Source organism: Hyaena hyaena, unplaced genomic scaffold (genome assembly GCF_003009895.1).
Source record: "Hyaena hyaena isolate Hyena2069 unplaced genomic scaffold, ASM300989v1 scaffold_89, whole genome shotgun sequence".
Classification (NCBI taxonomy): Eukaryota; Metazoa; Chordata; class Mammalia; order Carnivora; family Hyaenidae; genus Hyaena; species Hyaena hyaena.
This window is the reverse complement of record NW_024080719.1, coordinates 1,704,938-1,721,895: the sequence shown is the minus strand read 5'-3', so window position 1 is coordinate 1,721,895 and position 16,958 is coordinate 1,704,938. Positions and strand designations below refer to the sequence as shown.

The window sequence follows — 16,958 nt, the reverse complement described above, 5'->3', positions numbered from 1 at the left end:
TAGAAACATAACCAATATTTTGTTCTGGTAAAGCTGAATAAAAGACCCATCTTCTAACTTCACTCCTGCAAAACCAACAGTGCGTTTATTTCAGATGCAAGTAACAAAGGACTTTCAGAGGGACGGATCCGCTGGGCTCAGGGTCATTTGACCCCTCAGGGATCCGCCCACTGTCACAAAAGTGCAGGGAGGAGTGAAGCCCTGAGTGCCCAACCTTGGAGATTCATAGGGGCTCCCTCCTTAATCCATCCTGATGCCTGGTTTCCTGTTTGTGAAATGATTTCCTTTTGAGGACAGTGAAAATATATTACTTCAGGTTTCAGTCAGGTCTCAGAGCAAACGAGCAAGCACTGCCCGGAAGCAGTTTCTTTCTTGCTGCTGTTTTTAAGCTGCAGCCAGAAAGCTGCTGTTGACCACACAGGATCTCTCCATGTTGGCTCCATGTGACAATGGTGGCTTTAGGCACATTGATATGTGATTGTAATCAGAATTGATTTCTTGATAGCATACTTTTTATGGCCCACTCTTACAGATACAGTTTTCTAATTATGCCGGTCTGCAGTCAACGTTTATTACCTAAATTATTTGGGTTTTGATTATCCAAGGAAAAGTCTTATTGCCATATTGGTTTTCCTCCACATCCCTCCTAGACTAAGTGTATCTTGGAAAACGTATACTCATTTTCATATTAGTCTAAGCCAGATATAGGTGTGAGCCCTTCCCGAATGGAACAATTATCCTGAGTTAAACTCAGATGTGTGTACTTCCCGATTTTGCTGGGAACAAAGCACAAGTGAAATTGTTGGGACTAGAGTTTTACTCAGATTTTAGGGGCTTCCAAACCCACTGGAAACATGACCCAGGAGGAGAAACTATGAAGACCAAAATAGGACTGTAGCTCTTTCTCATTGTGTACTTTATGAGACAGACTAGAGAGTATATACCCGTGGTGTTCTTAGGCCAGTTTCAGAGCTGCTTCAGATCTTCGTGTTCTTGAAAGTGGCCATGATAGTTCAGGATTCTGACTTCCTCCTGACGCACTCAAGTGAGAGTGGTGTCTCCTGTGCTAGTCTCACACCACCAATCAGCTGCCTTTAGTTTTTCCCTACCCAGGACTCCTCTGGATGATCCTGTGTGTATGTGTGTGTGTGCGCGAGCGCATGTGAACACTCACTCCAGGATTTCCACAGCCACTTCTTGTTGCCGTGAAAAGCAGAGGGAGGGCTCCTTCACATCATAGACCCAAGCCACCACCCCACTGAATGTGTCAGTCCTTAATGTAGCTATAACTTCTGCTTTCTTCCCTAGCACCACCACTGAGGCCTCCCTACCGAATTTCCATTTCCATCCCAACACTAACATTTGATGTTATTTTTAGGGCCACTTTTCACAAAGTTAGTGAGTCTGTATTGTGTTCTCATTTTGTAAGAGTGACCAAGTTCACAGGAATAAAGAGGGAACAGTGGAGTCCCCACTGATCTACAGTTGCTGAGCCCTCTTACAGTGTTTGCAGAAATGCTCAGTGGCCGCTGGCCCCAGCATTCCAGCCACGTGGCAGACGGGTGCAGTTCCAATTTGTGGCTCCACAGCATGGCAAACCATGGCTTGTGAGCACCGGGTTCAGTCCACGGATGCAGGGTCTCCCTTACAGTCAGCCGCTCCCACCACAGGAATGACCTGCCCAGTTAGGTGTAAACTCATGCACAAGTTCCTCATGTTTGAAATGTTAGAATGCAGTAAAGTACAGTGTGCTTGATACCAAAACTATGTGAGCGGTAATGGGGTTGGTTTCGTAATGTCAGAAGGTGCATCAGAATTGGGCAGTGTCCTGGCTGAGACATACCCACTGTAACTTCTCTGAGGAGAGCATGTGGAAGGGATGTAGAAGAGAGGCCCAGCAACTCTGGCCACTCTCCTGTTCCCTAGAAGCTCTGTATGGCATGGGGGGGAGGGGGGGGCAGTGGTGACTGTCTTCCTCCCTGATCCTGGGGGGAGGTGTGTGTCAGGCCACAGCGGAGAGTGCCAGATGGCATAGATGTACATTGGCAGAGGCAGAAAGAGAACTTGCCATTTTCTCCTAATTTCTCAGTTAATTGCTAAGGGCCTTTGCAACATTTTTAATATGTTAAGAACCTTTGAACAGCTGGCAGGTACCAAATAAAATAATGGAAGTGGTGGGAAAGTGCATTCTTTTGATGAGTTAGTTGCTTCACATCGTGCCTGGCACTGGTAGGTGCTCCGTCTCGGTCCCCAGGAAGGCAGGGACATAATATTTTCTTCATCAGCAGTGGTGTAACATGGAGATTAAGAACACAGACCACAAAGGGTCAGATCCCAGCTCTGTTGCTTTCTTGCTGTGTGACCTCAAACAAGTTCATGCCTCAGTGTCCTTGTCTGTGAGAGAGAATTCTAGGACCAACCCAGGGTTGTTTTAATTAATGGGGCACCTGGGTGGCTCAGTTGGTTCAGCGTCCAACTTCGGCTCAGGTTATGGTCTTGCGGTTCGTGAGTTTGAGCCCCACGTCGGGCTCTGTGCTGACAACTCAGAGCCCGGAGCCTGCTTCAGATTGTGTGTCTCCCTCTCTCTCTGCCCCTCCCCCACTTGCACTCTATCTCCCTCTGAAATAAACATTAAAAAATTATTTAAAAAAGAATTAAATGAGTTACCGTAGAGACAGCACTTAGAACAGTGCCTAGCCCCTCTTGTTGCTGTTATTAAAGCATACCATCATTGCTAACAGCAGCAGCAGCTGCTGCCATGCCAGTTCCCCACAGGGCTGGCCGCCCTTCTCAGTGTCTAGCAGCTATTCTGGAAATACTCCTCAAAGCCTCTTAACTAGCCCCGGATTGCTAATCTAAGGTTCCTTTAGTGCCGCATCGCTCCCTGCCACATAATCAGCTGTTCCTCAGCTTGTACTTTATGGGTTTCTTCTTCTCTGAAGTCCGCCACTGGGCAGCTGTCTCAGGTTTCATTCTACTTCTAAATATAGTGCAGCTAATTTCTGCCCTGTCATCAGGTTCAAAGGCTGTGTGACTTAGAACAAGAATGGTGGCTGGGAAATCAGCCCTCATCCTATTCCAGCTGCACAGTCTTCCCACATTTTGTCATCTCTGAAGGTAGACTGTAAATGACAGCACTGCAAAAAGATACTCCTTCTGGGGCCCGTCGCAAGGGCAGGTCAGAGTTCCTTTCCAGAGCGGAAAGTGAAGGTGAGGTGATCCCCTCTGCCTTGCCACACACCTGCTTTGACCAACTGACAGATCCATTAGCGGTGGAGGGTTCCTGTTAGCCTCCACGAGGCTGACCTGGCAGTGGCGCTGGGTGTAATTGAATGCTTCGGGAAATTTGATTAAAATGTGAAAAGGATGCCTCCCGGTCGTAGGGCTATAAAGGCTGTCTGGCGTTACACACAAGACTGGACCAGTTGTCCCTGTTTTGTTCGCTGAGGCTGAAGGAACAATTAGTGTCACATTCAGCCAGTAGACTTGACGCACCGCGTAGTAGAGTGTCGGCTCTGATGTAGGATAGGTCAGTCCGAGTCGGACTCTTGCACGTCGCCTCCGAGAAGGAAGTTGGGGGTTCCCTACTGCAGTGGCCTTTTTGCATTGCTCTTCATATGGTTTTTATGTAAGGGAGTTACCAGTGCACTTTTCCTGAGAAAACCAGACGGCTGCTATGACATGTTCACCAGGGACTTGAGAGATTTGTGCCGAGCTTATTAGCAGTTGCTGATCTCCTAAGAAGAACTAAAAAGACCTTATTCAGAATGCTTGAAACACAGGCTTTTGATCTAAAGAGCCAGGGCAGACAGCCCATGTGTGACTTTGTATTGATCCGTCATTCTCTGGGCGGCTGCGGCTCGGCCTTCTTCAACCGTGCCTCGTGTAGCGCACCCCATTACCATCACAGATTTTCACGTCCACTTCCAGTTGTGTGCCGGAGCTGTGTATCCCCCAGTGAAGTACGGTTCCAGCTCGGAGAGGCTTCATCATAGCGCTGACACAAAAAGACAAACAGAAATCTGACTTGCCATGTTATCCATCCAATAAAAAAACCACCCAAGGGTAGAAGAATAGATATTCATCACGTCCCAGCAACTCAGCCAAGCCTGGGAGTTCAAGTGCAATATTTCTAGGTGGATTTAGAAAACCTTTCCTTGGCAAAACAAAGAGTTCTCCTTCTGACAGCTCTTTTCACCAGCGGGCCAGCCTGTCTGGGTTAGAACAAAGGGAATCCTGTCCGTCTGATTTGGGCTGGATAGCAGTTTTCTACTTCCCCAGTGGTTTGCTATACCATTGTGGAAGTTTGAATACTTTTCTATAAGTTAAGCAGAACTTCCTCTTCATTCTGCCTGCATTTGCCTTTATCTGCAGTCAAGCTTTGGCTGCTGAGGCGGCCTTTGCCCTGGTTTAGCATGAGCAGAATAGTAACGTTGGGTTGAAAAGAGATTCGAGAGAGGATTATGGGATTATTCAGTAGGCTTGTCACTAGAGAATTTATCTGTTACAAAGGGCATGTAGGTTTTTTTTTTATTATGGAATTTCTACTTTAGCAACTATGTGCTTGTGTGTACATTACAGCATCTGCAATAGTTGAGCTTTCAGAGAACTTTTGTTCGTATGTCTCGCTTCTTCCCAGTTTCTTGTTTTTCCAGAAGGTCCCTTTGCATAATGAAGATTCTCTGAAAGGGGCAAAGGTTCAAGAGCCTTACCCACAGTATAAAGTGAAAAAGACCATTTCAGGGAAAGTGTGGTTTTATTTGCATTTCAGCAGGTAGGCGATATCTACTAAAAATGTGTTCCCTCTGCATTTTGGAAGCTTCAGCTTCCCCTGTGTGAGGGAAGCATGTTTTTGTTTTTCTTACTGAGAAACAAAGGATGGACTTAGCCACATTTTTTGGCTCTGCCAAACTGATCTGAGCTAGTAGTTAAGGCTTTGGGGTTGTTCTTATGCATAATTGTGGCAATGCTAATACTTAAAGGTGAATGTGGTCTGATAAAGAATGAGCTTGCACATGTGATTTTGTTTTAAATGCACATGGTGATGGCAGCAGACATTAATTGCATCCACAGATATTTACCAGGTAGCTGCCGTGGCCCAGCACTGACTGAGCTGTAGTTGTCGAGTGGACAGGACAGAATGCCCCTGACTCACAGAGCTGACGGACCAGAGGGGGAGACAGTAGTCTTCTTCACATCTCCTTGTTGACTCCACCCAGTCTGTTGTTTTCACGGAGCAGGAGGAGAGTCAGGGTTAGCTGTGTCTAGCTTGGCTCCGAAAGCCCAGAAGCCACTGTTCCCTCCATTAGCTGTGTGGTCTCAGTGGGTCACATGTGCCTGGGTTCTTCCTCATTTTGAAAACCATTTCTGTCACTTTGGGGATGGTGTAAAGACGAATACAGTTACGATCCACTTTTGATTTTTTCAGAGGTAGAATGTTCTGTCTGTTCCTTCTTCATTTGCTTCTTTTCCTGCCTTCTTATTCTCACAATCACTGGGACTTCCAGCAGAGGATAGTCCTGGAAAGAGACAGCGAAGGCAAGCCAAGCATCATGGGCCCGACGATGAAGGATGCAGCCCAAGGGTAAAGGGTATAGGGTACACAGGGCTGACAGTGAGAGGACAGGCGAGTTTGGGGGATAGTGGATTTCATCGTCCTCTGGTTCACCAAGCCCGGCGCTTGGAATATGTTCATTCCTTTGAGAGAATGCTACATAAAATGTGACGGTAGTAGAAGTCGAATACTTGCTGTTTGCTGAAAGTGATCAGAGTTTTCTGGTGGCATTTCCATGTTTAGGAAAGTCCAGGTAGATGTCTCAGAGGAAGCAGAGGGTGATAGTTTCAGATTTGCCTTCAGAATGCTGATCTTTCATTTTTTTTGGAGACTTTATATATATTTTTTTTCTTTCTTTACAGAATGAAGTTGGCCTACTAGAGTTCTTCCAGAATGTGATAAAAGAAACTAGGGCAGAGCCAAAAAAAGTAACGAGCTGGGTCCTCAATATTTTTCTGGGTTTTTTAAAGCAACAGAACCTTGCTGTCAATGAGAGGTGAGTGGGATCTGGGGATTCTTTCTTCCTTTATGATGAACTCTGTGTCCAGAAGCAGTTGAAGTAGGGCAGGGCCAGTGTTTTGTTCTCCCTCGTTCCCCTTAAGATCTCCTAACAAGACACAAACACCCCCTGTGAATTCCAGATTCTAAAGCTGTCCTCCATCACATCTGAAATTTCATTTATTTGTTCCACTCTGACTGTCTGCACTGCCCTTTGTACCCTGCGGGGCTGGGGGCCTGAAGATGAGTAGGACCAGGAGTTCACAAGCTGGTGAGGGATACAGGCCTGTAAGAAAACAGGCCTTCACCTCAGTGCGATCCCGTTCGGCTGGGCAACACAGGGTGCCACGAATGAACACCAGGGGACCTGGCCGGAGGCCGGAAGGTGGATGAGGCTTCCCTCAGAGGGTGTGCTGGAGCCAGACCCTGAAGACCTAGCGGGAGTTGCCAGGTGATGGGCGGGGTAAGGGGGTTCTGGGTAAGGGAGCGGACATGAGACACTCAGAGATAAGCTGGCACGGAGGCTTAGGAAACCCAGGAATTTAGGGGCATCAAGGGGCAGCAGGAAAGCTCAGGAGAAAGCTACAGAGACCGCCAGAGGTGGCCGTGCAAACACGTTAGTCAGCAGCTCTCAGGGCCCTAGCTCTGCAGCCCACTCCAGTTTCACTTGGAGGGGTGGGATGGAAGAACAGACCAGAAGCAAGCAGCCTGTTGCTGGAGTGCCAGTGAGAAATGACGCGGGCCTGAGCTGAGGTAGATAGCACAGCAGTTATCTCACATCACAGGACTGCCAGTTCTTACTTGGACAGTGGAGTGACACGGCAGTGTTTTTCAGTCTAGCGAGAGGTAGAGGGGAAGGAATGAGGGAAGGGGTGGGGCAGGATGCCACGTTCCGTTTTGGACATGCTGAGCTGGGCTGCCTGTGGGACAGACATCCCCCTCATAGGCAGAACCAGGAGACACTCAGTTATATGATCTACTGCTGACAAGAGAGATCTTGCAGGTATAAATCCTAGAGTTCTCATTTGTTCATTATTCAGCACATGTTTCTTTAGACTCTGTGCAAAGCACTGTGCTAAGCATGGGGAAGACCAGTCAGCAGACTGATGTAGTCCCTGCTCTCCAAGCCGACAGTCTAGAAGCTGGTGATTACAAAGCAGTGAGCTAGCAGGTACTCTGAGAAGGGGAAGGTAACAGCTAAGCTAAGGCCTGGGGGGAAGGATGAGTAAGGTTAGTCAGGCAAAGTCCAAGAGGTAAAAGTGTTCCAGGTATAGGGAACAGCACATGTAGAAATCTTGAGGTGAGTCCAGGCATCACAGTTCTGGGAATGCAAGTGCATAGTGCAGTATGGGTGGGGCATGGACTTCGCGGCTTACATATGGTATTTGAAGTTGTTGAAGCAGAAGAGAACTGCCTGGAAGGGTATGGCCTGATACGATGGCTGAGGGAGAAGCTGGAGATGCTCTTGACTCTTAAAGTGAGAAGTGTGGCCGGAGAGGGAGGCAGCTGAGAAGACGTGATGAAGAAGAGGAAAACTAGGACAGAGTTAGTGCCACAAAAGCCAGAGAAAAGGAAAGTTTCTGGACGGGAAGAACGAGCGAGCGAGCAAGCAGCAGATTTAAATGTGGAGAATGATGGGGCGCCTGGGTGGCTTAGTCGGTTAAGCGTCCGACTTTCGCTTAGGTCATGATCTTGCGGTTCGTGGGTTTGAGCCCCGCGTCGGGCTCTGTGCTGACTGCCAGCTCAGAGCCTGGAGCCTGTTTCAGTCTGTGACTCCCTCTCTCTCTGACCCTCCCCTGCTCACGCTGTCTCTCTCTCTCTCTCTCCCCTAGAAATAAATAAAAAACATTAAAAAAAAAAATTAAAAAAAAAATTAAAAAAAAAAAATAAATAAATGTGGAGAATGAGGGAGCGTGGGTTCATCAGGAACCCCAGGCAGATGGCCAGGCCCTGGCAAGGTCCCAGTGGAAGGTAGAGCCCAGTCTCAGCAGGTGTGTCATTGTCTCAGCGGCCTCCCTCAGCCACGGAGAAGTGGAGGAGGGGGACAAGCATGTATGGATACATGATTCTGAAAAACTGTTCGCTCAGAAACGGTTAACGCTCTACAGTGCCAGCTTCACGTCCAGCCTCTTGCTTGCAGCGTGTATATATGCATGTTGTGATGTGGCCGCGTGGGATGAGTTCACTTCCTCACTTGGCTCTTAACCACCAGTGGCCTTGAATGAGTTCCCTTCTCTGACCCTCCATTTCTTCACTATGGAACAAAAATGGCAGTACCTGCCTCCAAGGTTTTTGAGAGGAAAATGCACAGCGCCTGGCACATGGTGAGCCCTCTGCATTAGCCCTCTTTGCCAGGTTGGTATATTAACTAACAAAACAGTGGCCAATCTCGGTCCCCGAAACTCCTGTGGCATCTCTTGCCTTTTTGTCTTTCATTCCTGTGCTTTCAGCTTTGACCTCTCTTCAGAAACTCCACTCTTTATGCTGAGAATATTGTGGCCATTCAGTGAAGACTGGAGCCATCTAGAAGAGTTTATGGAGGAGACACAACTGTACCAAAGCCTTAAAGAATGGATAGGAGGGGGCCCTGGGTGGCTTAGTCGGTTAAGCGTCCGACTTTCACTTAGGTCATGATCTTGCGATTCGTGGGTTCGAGCCCCACGTCGGGCTCTGTGCTGACTGCCAGCTCAGAGCCTGGAGCCTGTTTCAGAGTCTGTCACTCCCTCTCTCTCTGACCCTCCCCTGCTCACGCTGTCTCTCTCTCTCCTAGAAATAAAACATTAAAAAAAAATTAAAAAAAAAAAAAAAGAATGGATAGGATTTGGTGAGGCAGAGGTCAGGGCAACACCTGTAGGAAGCCAAGGGTGGAATGGCAAAGAAGTGGCATGTTTTAGACCAAGGAGGAACATAGCTTATAGGAGCAGAGAGTGGAAAATGGCAGCTAAGCCCTGCTTCCTGTATGATCGGAGCAGGGCTGGAATCTGAGGGTATGGAAAGTCACAGGGGAGGTTAGCTGTGAATCCAGTAAATGCATGTAGAGCATCACTGTGTGCAGTGCATGTGGTGAGATAAAAAGAATCCCATCCAGGCCCTCAAGGAACTCTTCGTCTCCTGGGGAGGTTGAGGATAGACTCACGCATCAGTATCTTAAGTCATGGCAGAAGGGGGTGTGTCCTGTTTTAGAACTATACCCAGTGCAGTGGGAGCAGAGAGGAGGGAGATTCATGTTGGCCAGGAGAAGCCAGGAAGGCTTCAGGGTGTAGTTTGAGCTTTTGGAGGAGTTACCAATCTGGTCTTTAAATGTACGGCTTTCCATGTTGTTAGCTGTGATTCCTAAAGTCACTGACTTTCCTTGGCAGAGACCTTACGTATCAGCTCTCTCCTTTAGCGGACAAGGAAATCTCGGCCCTGATTGGGAAGGTGACATACCTCAGGTGGTGAGCTGCTAACACTGGAAGCCAAGTACCCAGACTTCCAGACTAGTTTCTTTCTATATTGGTCTGTGAAAATCGGGGTTTGCTTGACAACCATGTTGGTAGCTGTTAAAGGAGCTAAGGTTGATACCTTAGCTTGTCGAGTGGACTTGGAGCCCCTGGTATTTACCCAAACAGTTCATAAGCACTAGAGTTTTAAGTACCCAAAGGGTACCCCGTTCTAAATAAAAGTATATGCAGCTATTCCAAAAGCAGGTAAAGAGGAAGCTAAACAATAGCTCTGTCACACAATTTATGCAGAACAAGAGCCAATGCTCTAAAACCAAGCTTTAGGCAGTCCTCTTTCCACACAGTTCAAAGGACCATTAGCTGGGCTGGACACACCAGCCTCACCTCAGAACAAACAGTAATTAGTGAACAGCTCAGCTGCTGGGGCTAACGTTTCCAAAGCTTAGAACTGCAGTAGCTGTGGAGCTTTGCAGTAGTCTCACGATGACCCCAGGCAGGGAACACTCTAGAGGCCAAGTCGGCAAGAGCCAATTTTGCAAATTAGCACTCATCTTTAAAGACCTGTCGTGGTGTTTAAAGGGTCCAACCAGAAAAGTTCTTGTTAAACTTGGCTTTTTAATTATTTTGAGCATATTGTTTTTCAGGTTGTTTTTCTGTTAACTCATTCTAAATCACTATTAATAACAGGTTTGATTTAGTTAAGAAAGTAGAAATCATAGCTACCCTGACCAAGCATTTCCTGGTGAAATCAGGCAAGTGCCACCATCCAGTTGTCCAGTCCAGTTGAGTACCCTGAACTTCAGGTCAGCCAGGGGCAGCAGTACCTGTGACTAGCAGACCAGGGCAGACTTTTGAGACCAGGGCGGGGCCCGATGGTGAAGGAAGGTAAGTCTAGCAGCGTGATGTGTGGAAGAGCATCCAAGAGTGGGGCTGTAGGGTTCGGAAGCCTGTTAAAGATCATTCTGGCAGGCCCGTAAGCAAACAGTGCTTATGACCTCTTAAATCAAAACAAAGAATATGTGACAGAGAAACCGTGTGTGGCCCACAAAGCCTTAAACAATTACTCTCTCTCTGGTACTTCCTGTAAGAAGTTTGCTGGCCCCTAGTTTAAAACATGTTTGATGAAAGCCAGTTGAATCTCATGGTAGAGAGAACTGGACCCCGAAGAAGTAGCAGCAGGCTTGGGAACAGACCTGCTTCTCTCCCCTGGCAGCCTGAGGTGGAGGCAGAAGACCCTGTGGGAAAGAATGTTCCTCCTTATTGGGCCAGGAGTTAATGGGGGACAGCCAGGGAGAGGGAAGAGAATCTGGAGGCCCAAGGAGAGGGGTTTTTACAAGAGGCTTTTAATGTATCCCAGAAGTCGGGGGGCAGTAGAATGGGGAAAGCTGTTTGCTTGGCAACAACCGAGGCAGTGTGCTTTTTCAGAGAACATCTTCTGTAGAGGGGTGGATTAGTGCCAGAATGGCACGTGCTTACAAGGGCCCATAGTAGCCACTAATGCTAGATATTTATCTGCAAAAGTAAGGTAAGACACCAGGCCTGCAGACTCCAAGATCACTTGCAAACATTTTCAAGATAGGGAAGATCTGAGCATTTGTCAAGGTGCACAGTAAAAGCCCCAAGGGAGAGCTCTGAAACAAACATGCAAGCGGGATCTGCAGGAATGGAAAGTAATGGGATAAAAGCATGGGTTGAGGGGTTTGTTTGCTGAAGAGGAGGAAGAGGGCATGATAGAAATTTCTGAGTCTTGCATCAGCTGCTGTCCTTATGAAGTGAGAGGTGGGAGCGGGTGCCGAGAAGGGAGGTGGGAAGACGACGCCATGGCTCTAACGGTTGGGTGGGGGCACCGGATAGGGGTGCGGGGAAATCATCAAGAGGAACACAGGGATTGTTGAGCAGCAAGAGCCACCTGGATATCCAAGTCCCACTGTCCTCCTCCAGGAGCTTCCTGTGTCCCAACTTAACAGAAGCAGAGAAGGTGGACTTTGGACTTGAAATGGGTGCAGGGATGGAGATGGGCTGCACATTTCTCAGATGCGGAGAGGGGGCTGGGATGCGCAGTTGTAGAGGTGGCAAGGTGTCTGCTCCGGGATTCAAGCTGGGGGTGGTGTCGTGATCCTGAAAGAGCGCTAGGGGACTGGAGGAAGTTGGCAGATTGGAAGGATCTCTCTGTACATACACTGGCTGAGGGGATTGGAGGCTAGCATGCAAAGCTTAAACGTTTTGATGTTTGGTGGAGACACTTTCACTGTCCAGAAACCGGCATTATCTGACTGCAGCAAATCTGTAGCTTTTGCTTCTGCTGCCATTATGTTGCAAATCTGATGATGGTTTATTTATTTAACTGATGAGTGGGGTCTTTCAGGATCAGTGTGACAGGTACTGATCTTTGTCATTGTCTTATTCAAGGTTAGCCCTGGCATATCTGGAATTAATGTATGCAGTATACCAGATAGATCTCCCTGTTGGTGGGAAGAGTTCTGTGACACAATTTATTACCGACTGACTGTGTCAAGCTTTTGTGGGTACAGAAAGATGAGTGAAAAAATCTCAAATGCTGTAGGTCAGTGGAAATATTTCATGGTGTACGTTCATGACCTAACTAATGAATTAAGGTCATTAGATGAAAGGCAAAGTATTTTTAGTTATGTTGTGTTCTATTTCTGTTCTCCGTCTCCATGTCCCTTATATCATCAACTCATATGGGAGAAAGGACCTTTTCTTTTTTGCATGCTCTAGAAATCCAGTTCAACCTCAGTGCTTATTATGGGTTCTACACACGGTCTATACTCTAATCAGCCACTGTATTTTCTAGGATTGCAGAATATCCCAGGAACCTGCATTTTTAAAACCGCCTGATTCTTTATTACTTGTCAGTAAGGTGGAAGGCTGGAAAGGGGGTTTATCAGTTTATTTCCCAGCCCTCTGCCCCTCTTGCTGCTGAGAGTTAATCAGGGTGATTCACAGATGTTCTAAATGCCGACTTAATAACACCAGACAGTCTCCAAACTTAATTTCCACTTGGAATTACCTCTTATCCATACTTTGGGATAAACACAGACTTTAAGGATGATGGCCTGCCTCAGTGTGTCAACTGCTTCGAATGAACAACCCTAATGAGGTTTCACTGTACTTGAATCAGAGTCCAGTCAGTCGGAGCTGTAAACTTGAACTCAGTTGGTTTGGAATTCGTGGAAACTGGATAGGGGCTAAGTGGCAGTTTCCTTTTTATTATCTAAAAGCTTACAAAGAAATTGTGATTGATGAGAACTAAGACTAAAGGAGTTTTCAAGTGGCATTAAGCACTTCAAAAGTTTTTGTTTATACAGACATACTAATGTGCTATTTATAAGTCATTCCTGTTTAAAACTGGTCCCCTAATGACCTCAGATAAACAGTGTTTTATTAGCCTAGTTGCTGTATGTGTTTACAAGTAGCAAAATCAGGGGCACGATGGTGGCCCAGACTCTTGATCTTGGCTCAGGTCATGAGTTCAGGCCCCATGTTGGGCTCTGCGCTGGGCGTGAAGCCTGCTTTTAAAAAATAAGGTAGCAAAACCACATATTTTAAAAGAAATAGTCTAGGGACACCTGGGTGGTTCAGTCAGTTAAGCAACTTCGGCTCAGCTCATGATCGCACGGTCCGAGAGTTTGAGCCCCACATCAGGCTCTGTGCTAACAGCTCAGAGAGCCAGGAGCCTGCTTCTGATTCTGTGTCTCCCTTTCTCTCTGTCCCTCCCCTGCTTGCACTCGGTCTCTCTCTCTCAAAAATAATAAACATTAGAAATTTTTTTAAAAGGTCTATAATTCAGTATTGTTTTTTCACTAAGTCACATCCTAGAGCTATAGATATAATGGACCCTGGGCCCTTCTGTTGTGAAGGTGCTCAGAAAGCTGTTGTGAGCTTGTGGAGAAGAACAGTGTCTGTGCAGACACCCATGGGGACAGTTAAGGACTTAAGGACGCTGATGGCAGTCACTGCACTCCCTTAAAGAAAAGCTCTTACAATGAAAAAGAATTTATATTTGCATAATAACACTCAGGAAAGTAGCCTTGTTAGCTCTTTTGTTTGAAGTAATTTTTTTTTTTTTACAAATAGTTTATTGTCAAATTAGTTTCCACATAACACCCAGTGCTCATCCCCACGAGTGCCCTCCTCCATGCCCATCCCTCCTCCCCCCCACATCCATCAGTCCTCAGTTTTTGTCAGCATTCAAGAGTCTCTCATGGTTTGCCTCTCTCCCTTTCCCCCACCATTTCCGCCCTTCTTCTCCCCCTTGTTCCTCCGTCAAGTTCCTCCTAATCCTCCTATACGTGCAAACATATGATATTTGTCCTTCTCTGCCTGACTTATTTCGCTCAGCATAACACCCTCAAGGTCCATCCATGTTGCTACACATGGCCAGATTTCATTGTTTCTCATTGCCATGTAGTATTCCATGGTATAGATAAACCACATCTTCTTGATCCATTCATCTGTTGATGGACACTTAGGCTCTTTCCATGTTTTAGCTATTGTGGAGAGTGCTGCTATGAACATTGGGGTACATGTGCTCCTATGCCTCAGCATTTCTGTATCCCTTGGGTAAATTCCTAGCAGTGCTATTGCTGGGTCATAGGGGAGTTCTATTGTTAGTTTCCTGAGGAACCTCCACACTGTTTTCCAGAGGGGCTGCACCAGTTTACATTCCCACCAACAGTGTAGGAGGGTGCCCGTTTCTCCACATCCTCGCCAGCATCTAGAGTTCTCTGATTTGCTCATTTTAGCCACTCTGACTGGCGTGAGGTGGTATCTCAGTGTGGTTTTGATTTGTATTTCCCTGATGAGGAGGGACGCTGAGCATCGTTTCATGTGTCTGTTGGCCATCTGGATGTCCTCTTTGGAGAAGTGTCTGTTCATATCTTCTGCCCATTTCTTGTTTGAAGTAATTTTTAAACTGATCTTGCAGTTGAAAATATTTAATTACTGGATGGTTGTTTTTTTGGTTTCGTTGTTGTTGTTGTTTTGTTTTTCCCTTGTCATGGTTCATGAATTTTGCAGCCACTCCTTTTTTTTTTTTTTGACTAATTAAACTGAGCAGTTGTCTGTCTCTTGCTACAGCTTCTGCCAAACAGCCATTACCGCTGAGTGGTTAAACAACACTAGTCACCGAAACTTGTTCTGTCCTAACATACAAAAGAAATAAATAAAAGTGCCCAGTTGGCCTGTTATTTCCATTCCTGGGTGTGGGTTTAATTGTTTAAGCGTACAGAGTCGAGCACTCTGCTTCTAAATGGGTATATGCTGATGGTGTGAAATGTACATTGATTTTTCTCTCCTTTTGGGGGCTGCTAGTCCTGTCACACCTTCTGCGCTGGCTGAGCTTCTCAACCTGCTGGACAGAAAAGTAATCTCTTCAGCAGCAGCTAAACAGGTATGTCCCCACTTCCTGACGTTTCCGACTGCTCTGCTATCCCAGTAGATGTTGTATGTGAAACTCAAATGCCATCACTAACCGAATTTCATAATTGGAGTATTAAATGCTTGTTAAGTGCTGTTTTTATACTGAAAAAGTAGAAACATTTCACTTAGCAAATGAAAAAAGGCCAGTATGTGTGATGCAAGTAATGTGCATATTCCATCTTTGCTACTCAGGTTGTTCCTGTGTGGTTTTGCCTGGAACGTTTTCCAAACATTTGTTTATGTGAAAGGCAGGACTGTAGCTTTTGGGGGCTTCAGAGCACATGTGCTGCCCCTGCGCCCCGTGACGCCAATGCCAGGGCACCTTCGGCACTGCTCTTCGGCCCTCTAGTCCTTCTCAGTCCCCTGCTGCCTCCCAGCCAGCACTAGGGGCTTACTTGTCTTCATTGCATGATTGTCCCCTGAAATTCAGTCTTCCTGCAAAGAGGATGAGGTCAGACAGACTGCCTCCTGTTTAGTAGGTAAAACTGTGCGCAGTATATGCGAACTGAGAAAAATAGCATTGTCATCAAAGGTGGCCTCTGTCTCATCTCCCTTCTACCTGAGAGTCATAGGTGGGTGAAAAGTTCCTGGAATCCAGAAAATCCTTACAAATAAGTACACAGAAAGATAAACAACACCAAGGTGAGTGTCTTATCTCAACTTTGGGTATCAAAGCCATCAATGCTTCTGCCAGAAGCTTAATGTGACTTTAATGGTGCCTTTTGCATTTAATATTTATACCACATCGACAGTAGTGGCAGGTATAAAGTGAGGCTTTGGAAAAGCAACTGCTTTTGGCTAATTATGAGGCACTGTGGAGCTCACACCCGGCTCTGTGCAGTGAAACTGGAGACAGAACTAATAAAGGCTCTGTTTACCCACCACCCAGTGAGACTGTCAACTGCAGGGACCTTGGCACATGTAGGAAAGGATTTGGGTTGCCTGGATGTCAGAGGAATATAAATGTTTATGACAGTGCTCAGCAGTAGCAGAAAGATTAGATGGCCTGAGGGCAGGAAAAAAACTATATATATGTATACATAAGAGCAGATGAATTGTAGCATTTGAAATGAAAGAAGGGAAAATAATCTTCCCCTTCTCACTCATCCTGCCCCACCAGGCGAGGGAAAGGGGGAAGGGAGGAAACCTAGTGCCGTGAATATGATTGGTTCAGTAGGACGAACAGAAAATGCTAGAAGATGCTGATGGCTGGTTCAGATATAGATAGGGACACCTTTAGATTGTATCAACTTCAGCATGTTCAAAGGAAGCATGGTGAATCCTGGTTGTTGTGAGGTAATCAAACGAAAATAAAAGTCTGATTAGAAAGGCATTATATGGGGGCGCCTGGGTGGCTTAGTCAGTTGAGCGTCCGACTTTCGCTTAGGTCATGATCTCGCGGTTCGTGGGTTCGGGCCCCGCGTTGGGCTCTGTGCTGACTGCCAGCTCAGAGCCTGGAGCCTGTTTCAGTCTGTGACTCCCGTTCTCTCTGACCTTCCCCTGCTCACGCTCTTTCTCTCTCCTAGAAATAAATAAAACATTAAAAAAAATTAAAAAAAAAAGAAACACCTGGTGATGGAATGGAAAGATATTAACCCAGATGAGTCAAAGGAGCCAGCATGCACTATACAAATTCATTCATTCATTCAAGTATTTATTTAACTTTTAGGAAGTGCCCATCTCAGAGCTGCTGGTACTAGATTTGTAAAACCAGATATCGTTCCTGCTCTCGGGCTTCTTTCCTAAGGGAAAGAACAGATGTTGAGCTAGTAATTAGAGCATGCGGAGCTCGGGGAGTGTGTAATGGGGACTGGCCTAGTCCNTTTTTAAATATTTTTATTTATTTCTAGGAGAGAGAGAGACAGCGTGAGCAGGGGAGGGTCAGAGAGAGAGGGAGTCACAGACTGAAATAGGCTCCAGGCTCCGAGCTGGCAGTCAGCACAGAGCCCGACGCGGGGCTCGAACCCATGAACCGCGAGATCATGACCTGAGCGAAAGTCGGACGCTTAACCGACTAAGCC

At 46.6% G+C, this 16,958-nt stretch overlaps 1 protein-coding gene across 2 annotated transcripts in view; it reads left to right on the top strand.

The window, feature by feature from the left end:
* Positions 1-16,958, top strand: part of GATB (glutamyl-tRNA amidotransferase subunit B) — a 95,580-nt gene that overhangs the window by 64,072 nt on the left and 14,550 nt on the right. Inside the window, exons 10-11 of one of the 2 annotated variants that reach the window (XM_039234332.1) lie at positions 5,917-6,050; positions 14,830-14,908. In XM_039234332.1, the coding sequence (XP_039090263.1) occupies positions 5,917-6,050; positions 14,830-14,908 (213 nt within the window). The remainder of the gene's footprint in view (positions 1-5,916; positions 6,051-14,829; positions 14,909-16,958) is intronic. The other variant, XR_005528750.1, reaches the window with a different exon arrangement.